Source organism: Pristis pectinata, chromosome 7 (genome assembly GCF_009764475.1).
Source record: "Pristis pectinata isolate sPriPec2 chromosome 7, sPriPec2.1.pri, whole genome shotgun sequence".
Lineage (NCBI taxonomy): Eukaryota > Metazoa > Chordata > Chondrichthyes > Rhinopristiformes > Pristidae > Pristis > Pristis pectinata.
Window position 1 is genome coordinate 92,733,329 of NC_067411.1, and position 20,894 is coordinate 92,754,222.

General features: G+C 38.8%; 1 protein-coding gene across 1 annotated transcript in view; it reads right to left on the reverse strand.

The window, feature by feature from the left end:
* Positions 1-2,040: 2,040 nt before the first annotated feature.
* lnpep (leucyl/cystinyl aminopeptidase) overlaps positions 2,041-20,894 on the reverse strand; it is a 95,347-nt gene continuing 76,493 nt past the window's right edge. Inside the window, exons 13-18 of the mRNA XM_052019584.1 lie at positions 19,291-19,447; positions 17,928-18,112; positions 12,928-13,089; positions 11,504-11,644; positions 5,454-5,535; positions 2,041-4,153 (exon numbers count right to left, since the gene is read on the reverse strand). Coding sequence (XP_051875544.1) covers positions 4,022-4,153; positions 5,454-5,535; positions 11,504-11,644; positions 12,928-13,089; positions 17,928-18,112; positions 19,291-19,447 — 859 coding nt within the window. The 3' untranslated portion in view covers positions 2,041-4,021. The remainder of the gene's footprint in view (positions 4,154-5,453; positions 5,536-11,503; positions 11,645-12,927; positions 13,090-17,927; positions 18,113-19,290; positions 19,448-20,894) is intronic.

Below are 20,894 nucleotides of genomic sequence, written 5' to 3' on the forward strand. Positions count from 1 at the left end.
ACCCTTCCACCCCCACATAGCCCCCCATTTGGGGGCTTAAAATTTTTCTCCCATTTAAGGCACATTTCAAATTTTCTTGCACAGAATTAAGAATTGGGAACTGTTATAATAATTCTGGTTTGCCCAGGATAAACATTCAAAGCTTCCCTTGTCTGATTGCACAATTGGTTGCATCCACAGCACATACTCGGTGTAGGAATGATGGGAATTGTGAATTGAAATCCTAAGGAAACCAATTAGTTTTCTTATACGCCATTAACAAGACTGGTGATGCACTCAAATACCTTGAAATAATGATGAATGATTGGTAAATAAACATTTCATGAATTCTCAAAATTCCATGCCCTATTATAATTGAAACACTTTTGACAATAGTGCTGCTGAATTAGCAGAGGGTAGTTTTGGATAATTCATTAATATGGTGTCTTGTAGTACTCTAAATTTTATTACTTTGAGGCATTTCCTTCTGGCAGTGATCAACTATTCAAGGTGTAATCAGTTCAACATCACTTGCTGCAAGTCAAGTATTACTGAGTGCATCTTTCACTATGGTCCTTCACCATGGACTCCCCGTCTTCAACTTTGCCACAGTTTTTCTCCAGTCCTTTGCCTAGTCAAACCTCCAGTAGGACCAAAGACCCCATTCATTTCATGAGAAATCTTGAACCGCAGAATGGTATCAATTTTGTTTTAAACTTTTAGTTATTTTAAAAGAAGTTTTTAAATTTTAAAACAAAACCAAATTTTTTTTTGTAATTGCATCCGTTCTAAGTGTTTAAATGACTATAAATGTCAGATACATATAAATTATTCAATTCATTTGCCATCTTGACAGGAGACAAAGCTCTGCTCCACAGTAGTCTTCATCAGAACCTTTGAGGGACAGGGCCTCAGCAGTACACTGCCAAAACCTAATTAATATCTGTACTATGCCACACACAGTGACTCTTAAGGTGGAGAAGAGCAGCAAAATCATCCTTCTGCAATTAGGACCAGGTGAGTACAGAGGGTGGGAATCATGAGTAGCAACTCAGAATGGTGAGCTGGACCCATCACCTTGCATCTTGATCTCATTCACACGTATAGCAACATAATCCCAAACATGGTATCTATTTGTTTATAACTCCATGAATTCCTGTCAATCTGGCAACCTACAGTATTAGTGTAGTTTTATTTATACGATAGTTTTAAACTTTGCAGTTTGATTCCCATTAGAAACACAAAATTGGAAGATTACCCAGTAAATCTCAATAGAGGAGATTTACTGGGTAATGGGGCTAGCTTGGATGGAGCATCTTGGTCAGCATGGACTAGTTAGGCCAAAGGGCCTGTTTCCGTGCTGTATAACTCTACATAATTTAGATAACTCTATATAATAGCAGAGTTTGCTTTCTATCAAGAAATAATTCAGTGTTATACATTGTAATATTTTTTGTAAATCCTGCCAAAATATCATTAGTCAGACACATGCAGCCTATCTTAATACACAAAAATTGAAATAAAATTATTTTTTAAAATTTATGCCTTAATGAATAGGGAATTGTCACTGTGATTATGGTACAAATTATTCAGAACAAACAAGTCAGTCTGCCTAATATATAGCTCTCATGCTAAAAAATTTATGAGAACTGAAGAATCCAAATGCACCAGTGTTTGTGTTATATGCTTTGTTTGTAATCATTTATTCAAGTCATCCTATTTTCTTCAAATAATTTATTGAAAGCATAATTCTAGGCATTATTTGCAACTAACCTGACTTGTCGGTTAACATCCTACTTTGCATTTCTTAATTCATATTATGTACGAGGTGAATACCTGAGGTTAGTAGGTGCATTAATAGTATAAATAGCTGCATTTTGGCTTTTAACCAACATGTTCCTGCAATATTAAACAAGTCAAATGCAAGTGTTTATACCTTTATACTCAAACTAATTTCAATAGTTGTCCATTTAAAGTTTTCAAATTATTTATTTTTCCACCAAATGCACCAGTGTTTCTGTATTACATGCTTTGTTTGCAGTTCAGTAATAAGCACATAAGTCCAAAACTAATAAAATTTATTAATCCGATCCACAAAGGAACGGAAGATAGCAATTTAAACATGTTTATCAATTTGCATTAGACCATATTCCAGGTAAGTATTATGCAATCATACAAGCTTGAAAGAATACAAATCAAACAGTTTAAATAGATATACAATGCTTGGTTATTTTGAAAGTTAAAAGATTTGTATTTCTGTAATTCACATTTTTATTAAAATCCAAAAATAATTTGTGGCCTTCCAAATTGTAGCATTTTTCTTTTTACTTGAAAACATTAAACCCTGATAAACTACAAACATATAAATAATGAAGTACCACTTTATAGCTGAGAGATGAGCACTGTCAATGCAATAGCAATATTTAGGGTAGATGCTAATTACCTTTATGCTTTTTTAAAAAAAAGCATGTGGCTATGCCCTCTATTTAACTTGAGCTGATGTAGGTTAAACCTTTGATATATTTCTCATTTAATCATCAAAGAAAAAGTGCTCATCTAATTAAAAAAAAACAACAAATAGTAATGGTCAATGCACACATTCGTTGTGTTACGGTGGTTTAGTTTTGTGGATTCATTATTTGAAATCATTTCATCAAATCCTCTCATTTTCTTCAATTTATTGAATGCATGATTCTTGGCATTACTTGCAACTAACCTGACTAGTCGGTTAACATATTTAGCATCTCTTAATTTGTGTTATGAGTGAAGTAAATACCTGAGGTTAATGAATGTATTAACACTAGAGAAAGCTGCATTTTTTGCAACACTTTTTTTTAAAAAACATCATTCTCACAGTTCAAACACCACCGTTCAACTTCCATAATTTTTTAAAATCTGCATTGCATTTTTTGACACAGGATTACCATCTGTTAGAATATTTATTGCAACACATACTGATTTACAGAAATATCTATTTAAATAATGTTAAATTCTGATTGGTCTTGTACAATTCACAAACATTAATTGTAATTAAAACATCTGTGAAATACATACATGCTGTCAGTGAGATGTAGCATTAATTCAATTGAGCAATTCTGTTGACACTACAACTCATGAGAGCAAAACTCATAGATTATCACAGAATCTCAGAATAAAAAGAGCTTGGTAAACAGAGCTTCGCATTTTTTCATAATATATAGTCTATAGTTTTTGTTAATAAAAAATGTACATTCAGAAGCGACTAATTGAGGCATGTGATGAAAAACAATGGAAAGCATACATAAGCTAGGGACAATGGTTTATGATGACACCTAAGTAAAATTTTCAATTTATGGTAGCCCATAAAACTTACCTTTTTTTTAAGCAAGTCATTTTGGGGATCACAATCACTGACTTTTGTCTGTCAAAACAGTAGTCCAGATAGTGGTACAGTAATTGAAGATATGGGTTCATATAGCTGATAGATGTAATGCAATACATGGAGTACACCATACACGACATAACTTCTTGAAATAATTACACTTTACAAAGGAGGAGTATCTCTCCACTTTGCAGTATGTGTCATTGTTACAAAGAAGGGCAGTGACAACATGATGCGCAAAACAATGTCCTATTAAGTCAAAATCAAATTGCAAAAAAGAACCCTTTCCTAAAAAGCAAATGGTAAAATAATGTTAAAATTAATAGCCAAGCTGAATGTTCTGCTTTAATTGCTGGAAAACATTTACTCAACTTTTCCACTTATACTAATTGGCTAAAACCAATAACTCAAAGATATTGTTTTGCTTATTAAAATGCTTTGTTTTGTTAAATACATTCCCCCATTACTGAATAGCCACATGGTTTGCTCTTCAGCTCCCCACAAATACAATTCATATTTAATGACTGAACAAACCATAAGTCACCCTGAGCTAACACCAACCCTCCAATAGTGCAAACTGAATTTGCAAATGACAATTGACTTCACCTTGCTTTACACGACTGCAATTTAGCATCACTTAGCACATAGGTGTATTTAATTTACTGAAATTAAGAAAAAATTCTATAGCTGCATTTCCAGAGTTTTCAAATTGTTCTCCATCCACTGAATGTTCAAACTGATTGATTCTAGTGCCTTTTGGACCAACCCTAGATATAAATTTTTGTCATGCAGTGCAAAATAAAATGTTTGGACCTGTAATTAAAAATAAGACAAGGTTAGTTTAAATTAGAAAAGAAAAGGAAAAAAAGTTACAATTTCTGATTAGACTGCATGGTATTTTCTTTTAGTGGCAACAACATTGTTTGCTTCTGCTCACATCGCTTTAATTAGACATGCTACCCAGAAATTCTAAAAGCTGCCCAACATGGTAATCCACTGGGTAATCTCTAATTAGTTTCAGAAACAGTGTACATTGAATAGAGAAAGACAGGAGAGGGAATCAGTTGGTAACTAAAGCCAAGATTAAAAAGGGCAAAGGGGTTTCAAGTTATCAATCCAGGAGTTCATTGAGATTCTAGCCAAAGAGGTCACAATTTTTGTTAAAATGATGGCTGAACATAGGACAATATTTTGCCCTGCAATTAAGTTTTTAATAATACAGACTATACCTGGTGGTATTGTGAGACTAAAAATAGAGTGCATGCATGCACAAGTGAAAAAATACATGAGAATCCAAAGTGGCATTTGCCTATAGCATTGAGTCAGAGATTAAGGCAAATGGGAGGAAAGAAATCTGGTTTCAACACATACAGACTTTAGCACACCATTTTCAGCTTAAAATCCTATTTCAAATGTCCGAGATTGACCATAAAGACTGTTTTCAGTTCAATATGTATTCCTACTTGCTCCTGATTTGATGTTACAAGGAAGTTCTTAAGCCCTGACTGTTTTGTATAACATGAGGAGATAGTTCTTTGCAACTAAGTGTATGTTTGGCAGGAATTTCTAATTTGGTATTTGTTCCTCATGGCAAACCTCACTAGCAGCATAGTACTATATCAAAAATACAAACCTGACATGTTCAAATCCAATAAATGAAAGTTGATTTGTCTGGAGGCAAAAAGTATCAATTATGAACCTGTCACTAGTAATCAGATTTTTATTTCATTTCTGAAGTATCTCAACCATTCCAGTTATTGTTCAAAAAACTAAACATGCCATACCATGACATAACTAGTATGTTTTCCCTTAAAATGTTTGGGGTAGTCAATACTATATATGGTTTAATCAGTACCTGTATCGTAAACCTGGAGGGATAATATGGCTTATATTTAATGGACAACATATTCAAAGTACACATTATTTAAAATCCTTTTTATATTGATACACTATATATGACAAAATATGCTGGTAACTAACTCCAAGACCTCAGTGATTCTTAGTCAAGCCATATGGAGTTACTAAACCTACTCAAAGCACTGCCAATGGATGTATTAAATATCGAAAAGATTAAAATGTGTATTAATTTTCTCACAATCAAAACATCACTAACCTCAAGCAGGTGGACTTTTGTTGAAAATTGTGATGTTGTTTCAGTGACAATGGTTTGTATAGGATATGATCCAGCCATAAACCTAATAAGAGTTTGGAAAAATTAAATATTTTCATGCAATGAACATAACTTTATTCCAGTTGGAAACAATGTAATTTAAAATTTATTTAAATACAAAAATATGCATTTATATCAACATCTTTAACATTAAAAAAAATTTGAAGGTGCCAGGAGAATTACAATAAATTACTGCTGAAGGAGGGACCAAAAACTTAAGGTTTTTCTTTGTTGGGTCTTAAAAGATTGTCAGTGGAGGGACAGTTGGATGGGAAAGTCAAAGCACAACATACAAAGACCCCACCCACCTGGGTCACACTCTCCTCTTCCATCAGGTAGAAGATACAGGAGCCTGAGGGCACATACCACCAGACTTAAGGACAGCTTCTACCCCACTGTGATAAGACTATTGAACGGTTCCCTTATATGATGAGATGGACTATGACCTCACGATCTACCTTGTTGTGACCTTGCACCTTATTGCACTACCATTTCTCTGTAGCTGTGACACTTTACTCTGTACTGTTATTGTTTTTACCTGTACTACATCAATGCACTCTGTACTAACTCAATGTAACTGCACTGTGTAATGAATTGACCTGTACGATCGGTGTACAAGCCCAGTTTTTCCACTGTACCTCCGTACAAGTGACAATAATAAACCAATACCAAAAGCAGATGGAACGAGGAAAAGATTCAAACCTGGCCAGTCATGGGAAGAAAATTTAGAAGTGAAGTGTGGGGGGCAAGCAGAAATGTTACTGGGATTAAATACAAAGCTGCAAACTTCCTAAGTGTTGGGAGATCAGGACTCAATATCTGTCATTGAAGATGTGGAAGACTGTTGAGCAGGATGTGGTGAAGGATGAAGTATGAGCGGTCTATGAGAAGCTATGCTAAGAGGCAGAAGAAGACAAGAGGCTGCTCCAATAGGTGGGCCTGGAGATGGCAAAGGAAAATTGTTGACTGTTTTAGCAGCTAAGGAAGAGAAAGGTAACGGATTCAAGATCAGAAGTGGTCCTGAGATGAATTGTCTCGAGAATACTTCTGACACTGAAACATTAACCCCGTTTCCCTTTCCAGAGATGTTGCCAGATATTGAGTGCTTCTAGAATTTTCCTACAGATTTTTGATTTTCATTTACTGAGGGGCAAATTAGTGTTTGCATGAATGGAGATTACTCCTCTAAATTAGTTGTTTCAGGTTAAAAAAGGTGGAAAATAAACAAATGCCCAGGAATAATTTATTGCCAGGATGCCTTTTCACCATGACATTCAGTTAATACAAGCTTTGAGAACTGTGTTTGAATATTCTATTGATCAGACTTCAAAGTTTGGATCCCATCTGCAATAAAAATCCCCATTTTGTGCCTTACATTTTAAATTGGGGGGGGGGGGTGGGGGGGCGGTGAGTGAGGGAAGATCTGATTTTGTTTCAGCTGTTTATTTCCTTCCACCGCAGATGCTTGTTGAGTGGTTAAATGAAACCGATTTTAAGACTATTGGTATTTAACTTAAGTGTCTATACACTTATTGTTGGTGCTGTATTGGGGTTTGGCAGTGGGAAAAGTTAGAACACAGAAGATACTAAAATAGCTCCAATACTTCACCAGTTTCTTACTTGATTACACGTCAGTGAAGTGTCTAGCAACATTAATGGAGCTAGATGACTGCACATTGTAAGCTGGGAAAAGAAACAGAGAATGCACGCAGTTTTAGGCGCCAACTCTTCACCAGCAATTTTGTTTATGATGCAGAGAATTGTGGTGCAAGAAACACAGGTTGGGGTGAAAAGTGGTAGAATACGCAGCAATAGCTTTGGTAATTGTTAATTGAGGGAGCTGCAAATGGATACCAAACAAACAGTTTGATAACATAAGGGACTGAAAAGATTAAGAGGAATGGTGACTCCACCTGTGTACGTGCATCTCTGACAGCGTTTGGGATAAAATCCAGATTCACTGACTTCAGTTTTAATTTGACTTCAGTGCCAGGGAAAGGGTGGAAAGGATGGAAAGGATGGAAAGGAGGAGTTAAAATGGAGTAGACGCTACTCACTCCTTTCCCACCCAATCTGACAGACTGGAATTTTAAACTCAAGGCAACAAAGATACCTATCACAACCCACTGTAATCAGACCTATGGCTTGAGCATAAGACAGAGGAGCAGGATTAGGTCATTCGGCCCATCGAATCTGCTCTGCTATTCGATCATGGCTGATATATTATTCCCTCTCAATCCCATTCTCCTGCCTTCTCCCTGTAACCTTTGACACCCTTGCTAATCAAGAACCTATCAACCTATGCTTTAAATATACCCAATGACTTGGCCTCCACAGCCGTCTGTGGCAATGAATTCCACGGATTCATCACCTTCTGGCTAAAAAAATTCCTCCTCATCTCTACTGCAAAGGGACATCCCTCTACTCTGAGGCTGTGCCCTCCGGTCCTAGACTCTCCCACTACTGGAAACATCCTCTCCACGTCCACTCTATCCAGGCCTTTCAATATTCAGTAGGTTTCAATGAGATCCCTCCTCATCCTTCTAAACTCCAGCGAGTACAGGCCCAGAGCCATCAAATGATCCTCATATGTTAACCATTTCATCCCCAGGATCATTCTCATAAATTTCCTCTGGACCAGCAGGGCAACTGTGGTGGCTTCCTGAGGGGACACAAATCCACATGAGCAGAACGTAAGATTGGAAGTTGAACTTTTGGGTGGTCTGAAAATTTAGGCCAGCCATTTAAATCACCGGGGTTTGTCACACTATATTCCAGTCTGTTAACTGTTTGAGGGCTCATTTGTACTGTTCCCAATGATAAGGGACAACATTATGGTGTCACAATGTCATGGAGAGGCAGTGTGGAGAAATACAAGAGGGCCAAGTATCGGTTTTTGTTGTCTACAAGAGGTGCCTGTACAAAGGTGTAAAAGAAGAAGTCACTGAAGATGCATCTTCCCTTTAACTTTCATGAGCAGAGCTGCTAGTGAAGAGCTGGAGCCAATAATTCATACTAGAGAAGGTTTCTTTTCCCAGTTTATAATCTGCATTCATTTAACTCCATTAATGTAGAAAACTCTTGTAAGAGTCTGAAGTGTAGTTAATTAATGAATTGATAACATGTTGGAGCTGCTTTAGCATAAAGCTATTACAGTGCCAGTGACCCAGGTTCAAATCCGGCCACTGACTGTAAGGAGTTTGTATGTTCTCCCCATGTCTGTGTGGGTTTCCTCCGGGTGCTCCGGTTTCCTCCCACATTCCAAAGATGTACAGGTTAGGAAGTTGTGGGCATGCTATGTTGGTGCCAGAAGTGTGGCGACACTTACGGCATTCCCCCAGAACACTCTACGCAAAAGATGCATTTCACTGTGTGTTTCGATGTACATGTGACTAATAAAGAAATCCTCTCTTATCTTATGTTCTGATATTTGCTATAGCAAAGCCTAATTACAGCACCAACCACAAGTATACAGGCTTTGTAGTTAAATGCCAATAGTCTTAAAATGGGATTTATCAATTAACCACTCAGCAGCATCAAAAATAGTAAGGATTAAATAGCCAAAGCAGAATAAAACCTTCTCCCAAATTTAAACTGTTATATATCAAATAAGAATTTGTGGTGTTCGGTGAGCAGAAGAGACCAGTTAAGTACAATTCTCGAAGTTTTCATAAGCTGAACCATATGGTGAATCTATGAAATTTTCGGCAGCTCTGAGAACTTATATGGGCCCTAGCTACACCTGTCTTTTTGCTGGATACATGGAACAGTCCTTGTTCCGTTTATTTGGGATCCAATATTTTCTCTGATACATTGGTCCTGCATCCATAGAGAACTCAAATTTCATCACATATGCTGCCGATTTCCACCTTGCTCTCACATCGAGTGGACAGTCAGAGACAACGGCTAACACGAGGGGACATAATTTTAAGGTGATTGGAGGAAGATATAAGGAGGATGTCAGGGGTAAGTTTTTTTTTTTTACACACAGAGTGGTGGGTGCATGGAACGTACTGCCGGCAGAGGTTGTGGGGGCAGATACATTAGGGACATTTAAGAGACTCTTAAATAGGCACATGAATGATAGAGAAATGGAGGGCGATGTGGGAGGGAAGGGTTAGATAGATCTTAGAGCAGGACAAAATGTCAGCACAATATTGTGGGCCGAAGGGCCTGTACTGTGCTGTAACGTTCTACTTACATGGTCGGTCTCTCGATCTGTCTGTATCCATATTATTTACAAGCGCACAGATACCCCCAGCTACCTTGACTATAAATCCTCTCATCACCACTACCATTCCTTTTTCCCCAGATTTTTGTCTCCATTACATTTGTTCCAATGATGAGGTGCCTCTGGAATGCCATCCTTCCTCCTGAAATATGGCTTCCTCTCCGCCATAGGGAATGGAGCTCTCAAGCACATTTCCTCCACTCACTGCCTCTCCCCCAGGATAGAGTTCCCCTGGAACTCCCCTTCCACACCACCAGCCTTTGCATTCTACACGTCATCATTCTGCCAGCTCCAACGTGATCCCACCACCAGTCACATGTTCTGCTCTTCCTCCCTTTTCTGTATTTTGCAGGGACTGCTCACTTTGTGACTCAGTCCCCACCCATCATTTCCTGTCCCACAACACCTCCCATGCAATTGGAGGAGATGCAATGCCTGTCTATTCACCTTTTCCCTTCCTACCCTCCAGGGACCCAATCACTCCAGGTGAACCATGTATGTTTCTTCCAATCCAGTCAACTGCATTCGGTGTTCACAATGCAGCTTCCTCTGCATTGGAGAGACGAATGCGGATTGGGTGATCGCTGTGCAGAACAACTGCAATCACTCTGCAGGAGTAATCCTGTGCTCCCTGTTCAATGCCTCTTCAATTCTCAATCCCATTCTGAGCACTGCCACAGCGAGGTCCAATGTAAACTAGAAGAACAACATTTTGTCTTCTGACTAGGCACTTTGCAACCTTCTGAAATGACCACCAAATTTTCCAGTTTCAGGTAAACTGTTCTCTCATCATTTCCCATCATCTTGCGTATCCCTTTGTCACACAATTTCTTTAAAATACCTCACTGACAGTCAGTGCTCATGCTTCTCATGACCTGATCTACCTTAACCCATCTCAATATAGTTTTTATTGCCTTGAAACTCACTCCTCCCTCCAGCTCTGCTTTGAAGACTGTAAACCCTCTATTCTTCCTGCTGTTTTGAGGAAGGGTCATTGACCAGAAATATTAACTAGTTTCCCCCTCCACAGATGCTGATGACTGGATGAATTCTTCCAGCATTTGCTGTTTTATAAATATATTATGACTGGAAATAAAAATGATGTCATGGTATAGTAAAGGGAATGTGATAAATAGAACATATCACATATAGAACATATAATTACATATGTTACAGAATATTAAAAATGACATTTCAGATTCCAGCATTTGGAGTCTTATTTGTTGTTCAAGCTTTAGAAGAGCAAGTTAAGCCAACAAAAAGAGCCTCCTAAAGTCCTAAAAGACCATGGAAACTACAATTTATATTTTGGGGCTCTATTAAGTTTCCAAGCCCAGGGGACTGAATATTTAGTATTTATGTTTAAAATGAGAGAGAAAAATTGTTGAGTTAGCTTAACTTTGGTAGTAGGAATACGTGTGTTCCTACATAAATTATTTAGTAACCATGTTAAACAAACCTCACAAATGAATTATGTCTGGGAATAAAAATTATGTCATGCATGGTAAAGGGAATGTGGTACATGTTACAGAATATTAAAAATAGCATTTCAATGTGCACAGAATGCTTAATTACATTTATTATTAATTAGAAGGCATAGAAATTGACACATATAATAATATAAAAGCCAAGTTATAGGCTATGTGCTAAGGCAAATGCAAAAGTAACAAAATATTTTCATAAAAGAATCACTTGGAACCACATTATGAGCCATAATGTATACATCAACTATAAATAAAAAATATCAGCATTAAGAACCTACTTTTTAATCAGCTCATCCCAATTTTCCTTAACAAAATCCCAAGCAAGAAGATATCCGACTAGGCTTTTGCTGGAAGTAGCTAGAATATAGGGTAGATCCTGTGTCCTTATCATGTCGTGATGCAAGCTGTTGTACAACAACCTAAGAAATCAAGCAAAGATAAACCATTCAATATCTGCAAAGAGAAACTTAAAAATAATCAATTCTTAAAATTAGGCAGGATTCATCCACAGATATAGGGGCTGTTAAGACCATTAAACAATTCAAAATTTCATGCAAAATTTCTGCTCTGGGTCTAATTTGTTAGGTTACAGCTTTGATTAAATTTTAAATATGCGGCAGGCAATATTCTCTGCTATTTGTACAGAAACTCTAAACATTGTGTAAACCGATACCATTTTCAAGTAGCAGAGGAAATTTCCCTGAAATGCCTGCTTTTCCCAAGGCAGAAAGTGTAGCATTTGAGCACATTCTCATGAGTATTCCCACCCCCCCAAACAGAAGATACAACTTGACATCTTCAAGAAGAAAATGAGGAATTATTAACAGCCTTTTCTGTTAGTTCCCTTCAGTTTTTATTTAAACAGGGGATGGTTAAAAAAAAATACAACAATTATGCTATATACAACATTTACCAAAGTGCATGGAGAACTAACAATTTTAAGTGAAGATGTGGCTAGTCACATTTTTGGAGGCAACAGATGTATTAACTTAACAGGTACAAAACTTCTGTTAGAGTTGAAGTATGTTGCATTCAATTTGGTTCCCCCCAATATAGGAAGAATGTGGAGGCTTTGAAGAGGGTGCAGAAGAGGTTTCCCAGGAGGCTACCTGGATTAGAGGGCATATACTATAAGGAGAGGTTGGACAAACTTGGGTTGTTTTCTCTGGAACACCGGAGGGGAGACCTGATACAAGTTTATAAGACTATGAAAGGCATAGATAGAGTAGATAGCTAGTATCTTTTTCCCAGGGTTGAAATGTCTAATACTAGAGGCCATGCATTTGTGAGGGGATAAGTTCAAAGGGGATTTGTTTGGGGGGGGGGGAGTTTTTTTTTTAAACACACCGAGTGGTGGGTGCCTGGGATGCACTGCCAGGCGTGGTAGTGGAAGCAAATTCAATGGAGGTGTTTAAGAGGCTCTTAGATAGGTACATGCATGTGCAGAGAATGGAGGGATATGGACATTGTGTAGGCAGAAGGGATAAGTTTAGTTAGGCGTTTAATTAGTTAAGCACAACATCGTGGACCAGAAGGCTCATTCCCGTGCAATGCTGTACTATGTTCTATTTCGTAGATGATGACCATTTCTAAAGGAACAGAACAAAAAGGGGGAAATAAATGCACTGATTCCATGCTGATTGTGAACATGCTATTATTTCGATAAACTGTTAGTCGGCCTGAAAGTAAGTGCCCTACAAACCAGATCAGGTGCTCAGCATTGTTGGTTCTTGCCATGGCTGTAAGCATTTTTCTTTTATCCCCCTCTGACTGCAAACGATTATACATCTGGCATATGAACTTCCAGCCTTCAACAGTGTGTGCTCCAACAGTTAAGATGGTCATAGTTAGATCAGATGGTAACCTGCAATATAAAAGCTAAATTGAGACACATACTTTAGAAAGGACTGAGTAGAAAGAACGTGGAAAGGATATCAGTACTGAAAAATAAGGAAATTAAATATAGAAATGTTTTAGAAGCAAAGGAAATCTGGAAGTAAAATGAGGTTTGAATATCTATTTTGCACTAATTGTATAGTTGTTGAATATATTCTCTATTAATTCAAAGAATCCATCTCAGCTAAAGCATCAAAATGATGACACACCAAAACAAAACAAAAAGTCAACAAACAAAAGAGCTGCTGTCAACAAAGAGCTGGTCACTGACTTCAGGAAAGGGGGCGGTGTACATGCACCCGTCTACATCAATGGTGCTGAGGTTGAGAGGGTTGAGAGCTTCAAGTTCCTGGGAGTGAACATCACCAACAGCCTGTCCTGGTCAAATCACATAGATGCCACAGCCAAGAAAGCTCACCAGCGCCCCTACTTCCTCAGGAGGCTAAAGAAATTTGGTTTGTCCCCTTTGACTCTCACCAACTTTTACCGATGCACCATAGAAAGCATCTTATCTGGATGTATCACGGCTTGGTACAGCAACTGCTCTGCCCAGGACCGCAAGAAGCTGCAGAGAGTTGTGCAAACAGCCCAGCACATCATGGATACCAGCCTCTCGTCCTTGGACTCTCGTTGTCTTGGTGTAGCAGCCAGCATAATCAAAGACCCCACCCATCCGGGACATTCTCTCTTCTCTCCTCTTCCATCGGGTAGAAAATACAGGTGCCTGAGGGCACGTACCACCAGACTTAAGGGCAACTTCTACCCCACTGTGATAAGACTATTGAACGGTTCCCTTATACAATGAGATGGACTATGACCTCACGATCTACCTTGTTGTGACCTTGCACCTTATTGCACTACCATTTCTCTGTAGCTGTGACACTTTACTCTGGACTGTTACTGTTTTTACCTGTACTACATCAACACACGTTGTACTAACTCAATGTAACTGCACTGTGTAACGAATTGACCTGCATGATCGGTTTGTAAGACAAGCTTTCACTGTACCTTAGTACACATGATGATAATAAACCAATACCAAACTGGTACCTAAACAAGAATCAGAGTGTGAATTATACCATCTAGATACTTTCTCACTTCCATGTTCAATTTCTATAACAAGCTTGGAAAATGGCTGAAGAGAAGAACAAAACATTTCTGGAGCTGATACAGATGAAGGTGATTCGTCCATAAGTAGAAAGGAAAGGACAGAGAAATAGAAGGCAGGAGAGGATTTGGGTATAGGTATTCCCCCATGTATTATTACTCTTGGAGAATAAACATTTACTTGTTAACCATGCAGATGGAAGCAAGAAAGAAATCAACAGCAGCTAAATGCAAGTACTTTTTGTGAAACAGAAAAATAATCAAATCTTCTGGGGTTTTGGCAGGGTGGGGGGCAGTGGGGAGCAAGGAGTGGTTTGTATTCTTCAAACGTAGAGTGTAGGGCAGTGTCTCAGATTACTGAATGGGGACCTAGGTTAAAAATAGAAGACAGGCCTAAAGGCGCAGATTCAAATCAGTAAAGTTACAACATTTGGGCTCGAGAACAACAGTCGTCCAACTAAAGGCAAAATATTCTAGCATTCATTAAAACAAATTAATTTAAAGAGGTAAACAATGATACATGAGGTATAGACTGCTGCCTATAGCAAACTGGCCAATGTGCAGTTAAAGTGATGGTAGAAGGAGCAGAGGAATAAAAGAACTCTCAATAATTCTGCACAGCCTTTTTAAAAGGCCATTGTCCAAGCCCATAGTGACATTGATGCATTTGTCAACTTAACAATGGTGAGAACAATTGAACATTTAAGCTGTCGGTGGCACCGCAAATTAAATAGCTAGCTATGCTGCCTCATCTGTAGTCAAGATGAGTAATTCTAATTCTTCATTACTTTTCATTAGTCTATTTTCAAGATTTAGGATACAACATAGAAAGACAAGTCCAGTCAAAACACTGAGGACAGGTTCCATAACGTCTGGTAGTATTAGAATTATACTAATAGTGTAGATTGGTAATAAACCTGACAGCTAAAAACTAGACATCAATGAGGCACAGTAGGCCAACAGCAGCACCAGAATTGCATTCTAGTGCAGTCTGGAACTCATGACTTATTGTATCCTTCATTCTATCATAACATCAAACTGTGGGACTAACTTTGGTTCAATAAGAGGTGGCTAAGAACCTCCCAGGATGAGGACCGGGTTACTTAAAAATGAGATGCCAACCCAGTAAAGCAGGGCGATGTATAAATAGTGAAAGCAGCATGCAATAAAGAGTTGAGTAATACCCTTGGTGTAATGAAAATATTTTAAAATTCAATCCTCGTTCTTTCCTGATTCGGCTGCAAGAGGTATTCGCAAACAAAGGAGGCACTGTACGTGTGTTAAAGGTTATAGAAACTACTTTATTAGAGTTATGTGAGGAATATCACCACTAACTTTCCTTACACTTAGTAATGAATCTGATCAAAGGTTTGTCGTCCTGCTTTACTGAATTATTAATGGTGGTAGACAATTAAATTAAGAAAGGAAACTTGAAGAACAATCCAACGTTCAAAGATGACAAAGCACAATACCAAAGACAAGATTTTAACAGCTGCAAAACATCTTCAGCTGAAAGTGCCAAGTGGATAATCCATCTCAGCTTTCTCATGACAACCATCCTTCACAGAAGATAGGTTTTTTAGCCAATTTAGTTTACTTCACATTGAATCAAGAAAAGACTGAGAAAAAGAGTTACAGCAGAGGCTAAGGGACCAAATGGCTGTGATATTGAAGATTTGCATTCCAGACCCAGCCACACATCTGCCAACATTGCCTGGGCAATAAGAGAGACAACCGCCTCACAAAAGGGGAAATTGCTCAGATACATCTGATCCAAAAAAAGGACAAATCTAATACAGCTTGATCAGGAGCAAAATGATGTACAGTTATCAAACCGCATTTGCCAATAACCTCCTCATCAATTCCCGTCTGGTTAAAGCTTCTCAGTTCGAGAACATATATCAGTTGTGACCCTAAATATTACAAAGAAAAAGTTGAATTGCAAAGGCGAGGCAATAGTGATTGCCTTTGACAACAAGGCAGATTTGGACCAAATGCGACTGGTAAAACAGAAGCCAATGAAAATTGAAGGGCTAACCCTCCAGTGAGTGGAAAATGGTTGCAGTTATAGGAGGTCAAATCATGTTATTTCTAAGGCAAGTCTGCAGGAATTCCCACAGGCAGTGTCCCAGACTTGTGCATCATCAGCTTCATGATTAATGACCTTCCATCATAAATAAGGAATGTTTGCTGATGACTGCGTGTCATTCAATTCTATTTGCAACTTCTCAGAGAATAAAGCAACCCACATCTGCAAGGATCAAGACTTGGACATCATTCAGGCATGGGCTGGTTAATGGCACATAATGTACGAGTCACACAAGACAAAGAAAACCACTTACAAGAGGGTGTCTAACAACCTACTTTGACATCACTGACAACCCTTCCCACTAGCAGCAAATGAATGAAAACTTCACTGGATCACCCATATAAAGCAGGCTAGAAGTGCAGGTCAGAAATTGGGTATCCTGCAGTGTCCTCCTGATACCTCAAAGCCTCTACAATGCACAAGAGTATGATGGAATATTCTCCACTTGCCTAGATGGGCACCTCCGCCACAACAGCCGAAATGCTCAGCGCCACACAGGACAGAGCAACCTGCTTGCCTGGCACTCCATCTTTCACTTTGAACATTCATTCACTGCCTGTCCAGCACACCACACTGTAGTTTCATTACATATCAATTGCTTGCCAAGACTCTCTCAGCAGAGATTCTCCATATAAAACTTTGGTTAGGCTGCGCTTGGAGTGTTGTGTGCAATTCTGGTCGCCCCATTACAGGAAAGATGTGGAGCCTTTGTGAAGGGTGTAGAAGAGGTTTACCAGGATGCTGCCTGGATTAGAGAGTATGGGCTACAAGGAGAGGTTGGATAAACTTGGGTTGTTTTCTCTGGAGTGTCAGAGGCTGAGGGGAGACCTGATAGAAGTTTATAAAATTATGAGAGGCATAGACAGGGTAGACAGTCAGAATCTTTTTCCCATGGTAGAAATGTGAAGTACCAGAGGACATGCATTTAAGGTGAGGGGGGAAAGGTTTATTGCACCGAGAGTGGTGGGTGCCTGGAACGGGCTGTCAGGGGTAGTAGTGGAAGAAGATACAATAGTGGCCTTTAAGAGGCAGTAAGATATGCAGGGAATGGAGGGATATGGATCTGTACAGGCAGCAATTCAGTGTAGACATGTGAGCTGAAGAGCCTGTTCCTGTGCTTTACTGCTCTATGTTCTAACAGCTTCTTCCAAAATCTGACTAAAACAATAAAGAGCTGGCACATGGTAGTGACCCTTCCTAGTCATACAACATATTGATTTAGAAATACATCACTATTCTTTCAACATTACCGAGTCTAAATCCTCAAAATCCCCACCAGTATGATTGTGAGAGTATTTTCACTAGCAAGTCTGCAGCTATTCAAGTCAACTTATCACATTTTCAAGGGCAATTAGGAAAGGCCAATAAATGTTAACCTTCCCAGCCATACCCCAAATCCAATAATATAATAATAAAATTAATGCATTTAGATTTACTATCCCACAGAGATTTTCCTTTTAATGATTAGTGGAATAATACATTTAAGACATGTACATATGCAATTCAAGTATTTAAAAATATTCTACAAGTATAATCAAAAGGAATTATTGGGGATTCAAAATAGGCCTTTGAACTTAAAGCAGGAAGGTAATGTCACCAAAGCTACTTACACACTTAAATCTGAAGAATTCATCCACTTGTTAAACAAATTAGTTGCATTCTGAACACAGATCTCATAATTCAAATTGCATGCCATAGCAAGCAGACTGGAACGAAGTTGTCTTTCAGAGACTGAACCATTGTTACTCCAGGTTTGTTGGTCAATCAAGTGTCCAAAAATATCAAACATATAATCCTGCAACACAGACACATACAGTTTGGAGGTGGTGCATAAAATATATTCCAACTTATCAGTGGCAGTGATCACATTTCAGAAACATTCCAATCTGTTCCTGAAGCTGCAATACAGAAAAGATAATTATTGAAAAAGTTCAATTTAGAAGTATTAGTCCAGTAGGTTTAGAATTCATGTTTTTAAAGTAAAAAAAGTAGTATCAGCAGAATTACATATTTTGATGGAATTGTGAGAATAATGAATAAGACATTCTATATTTTCCTCAATTATATTCATTTCATGGTCGAGTTTCAGTTTGCTAGAGGTTCATCAGCTATGTAGTAATCAATGACCATTTAGCCGTGGGCCCCAATGCATGGAAATTCATTGAATCAAGCTGCATCATACTTTGGCCTTGCTTTAGGAAAGGCTTTCACTTCACATGCTGCGCCAACATAAAACACACAAAGGAAAATGGGTACATGGTGCTGGTTACAGAAGAGAGTCTAGGGGTGGGGAGCAGTTCCTGCGCAAGAGGTCAGGGCAGGGGTGAATTGGGCTTGTTGATAAATGGCAGGTGGGTGTTGGGCAAGTGTACATGGGTAGAGATTGGGATTGTTACCATGGTGGGGGACAGCCCCCAAAGGAAGCCAGTATGTAAATTACTTAAAGGGCACCTACTCCAAATTGGATTCCCATTGCCAGTTGTGAACATGCTCAGGGAGATCCCTTGTAAAACAACTCCCCCTTGTAGAATAGCCACTGCTAATAAAGCCTGGTTGGATTGCATGTCCAACAACAGGTGAGCTTTGAATCAACTTGACCTATCTTCTCCCAACAACGTTCTAAATGACCTTTTCTCTATGAATGATTTCATCACGCACACATTCATTCAATGCAGGAATAGGCTGATGCATGCACACACGACTTGTCACATTATTGAATTTCTGGAGTACAAGTAGCACAAATCAATTCTGCACCTGCCCTCCCTCCCCCCCTCAGAAATGCTAGTTTTCAAATGCATGGTATTGAAAAAGAACATGTAGCACCGACGGAATTTTGGGCAAGTATCCATTATTATCACTGGAACTTCGTCGCAAGTAGAATATGCTAATTTTACAAACATGTTGCATGATGTTGCTCTAGGGACATGGTGAATTAACAAGATAGTGAAGGTAACAAAGAAAAAAATCAGATACCTTTATCCGATTAGACAGCGTCAGATTCCCCCTTTTTTGCACAAGCAAGTAGATGTTGTTGAGCTGTTGCAATGCTTCAGTTACTGGTATAGTGCTGGTTTCGTGCTTCAAATAGCTGATCATATTCAGCACCTTCTTTATTGAGATTTTCCCTGAACTAAACGATGATGAGAGAAAACACATTAATCTACACAATTCAGGAAGTCTTTAAAGTTGCATTGTGACACATTTCTCAAGTTTCCTTATGACACAGAAGACCATTTAGCCCACTGAGTCTGTACCAGATCTTAGAGCACACCCATGAGTCCCATTCCTCCACTTATTTCCCTGCTACCTATTCACATGCCATCAAGTCCTGCTGTCCACCTACACTAGGGGAAATTCAAATAGCCAATTAACCTACCAATAGACTGCAATCAGTGAGGATAGGCAGCAACACCTCCAGCACGATTATTCTCAACACTGTTGATCTGTGTGAATGGTATGCAAGACAAGTTTTTCCAGTCCGCTTAGGAACAAGTGACAAAAATAATGGTAAGCCAATAAACCTACTTTGGCATGTCTTTGGTATATAGAAAGAAACTGGGAAGAGCACCCAGGGGAAACCTACGCAGACACAGGGAGAATGTGTAAACAGATAGCACCTGAGGTTAGGATCAAACCCAGGTCCCATGAGCTGTGAATGCTGCGTGACTGCATTGCCCTCAAAGAACAAATCACAGCCAGAACAGTTCCATTAAAAAAATACTATTTTGAAGATTATTAAAATTCTGCGTGGGTTTCCTCCGGGTGCTCCGGTTTCTTCCCACATTCCAAAGACGTACAGGTTAGGAAGTTGTGGGCATGCTATGTTGGCGCCAGAAGCTTGGCGACACTTGCGGGCTGCCCCCAGAACACTCTACGCAAAAGATGCATTTCACTGTGTTTTTCGATGTACATGTGACTAATAAAGATATCTTATCTCTTTGCATCTTCCTCACAACCCCTATCCCCCCACACCCAAGCTCTGTGTCACATGATAATATGGAAATATTACATTTAAAACATGATGATGCTGGAGGAACTCAGCAGGCCAGGCAGCATCCGTGGAGAAAAGCAGGTGGTCAACGTTTTGGGTCAGGACCCTTCTTCAGGCCTGGCCTGCAGAGTTCCTCCAGCATCATCATGTTTTTCATCTCGATTCCAGCATCTTCAGTCCTTTGTTTCTCAAATATTACATTTAGTTCCCTCATTATTATATAGTCTGAGAAGAGGACGTCTGTGGCACCTCACTAGTTACTGCCTGCCGCTCATTTATTCCTACTCTAGTTTCCTTTCTGACAACCAATTCTCAATCCATAACAGCATTTTAACCCCCAATCCCTTTTATGAAATTTCTGAATACCAACCTCTTCTCCAGAACTTCATTGAAAACCTGCTCATTGAAATACACCACATAAACTAGTTTTCCCTTATCAATTCCACCTATTACATTCTCAAAAACCATCAGCAGTTTTATTAAGCATCATTCTACATGATGGCCTATTCCTGCTCCAATTTCTTACTTCCTTGTATCCAGAATGAGTAGCAGTTATGTTGTTGAGCAATGAGAAAACATCCTAATG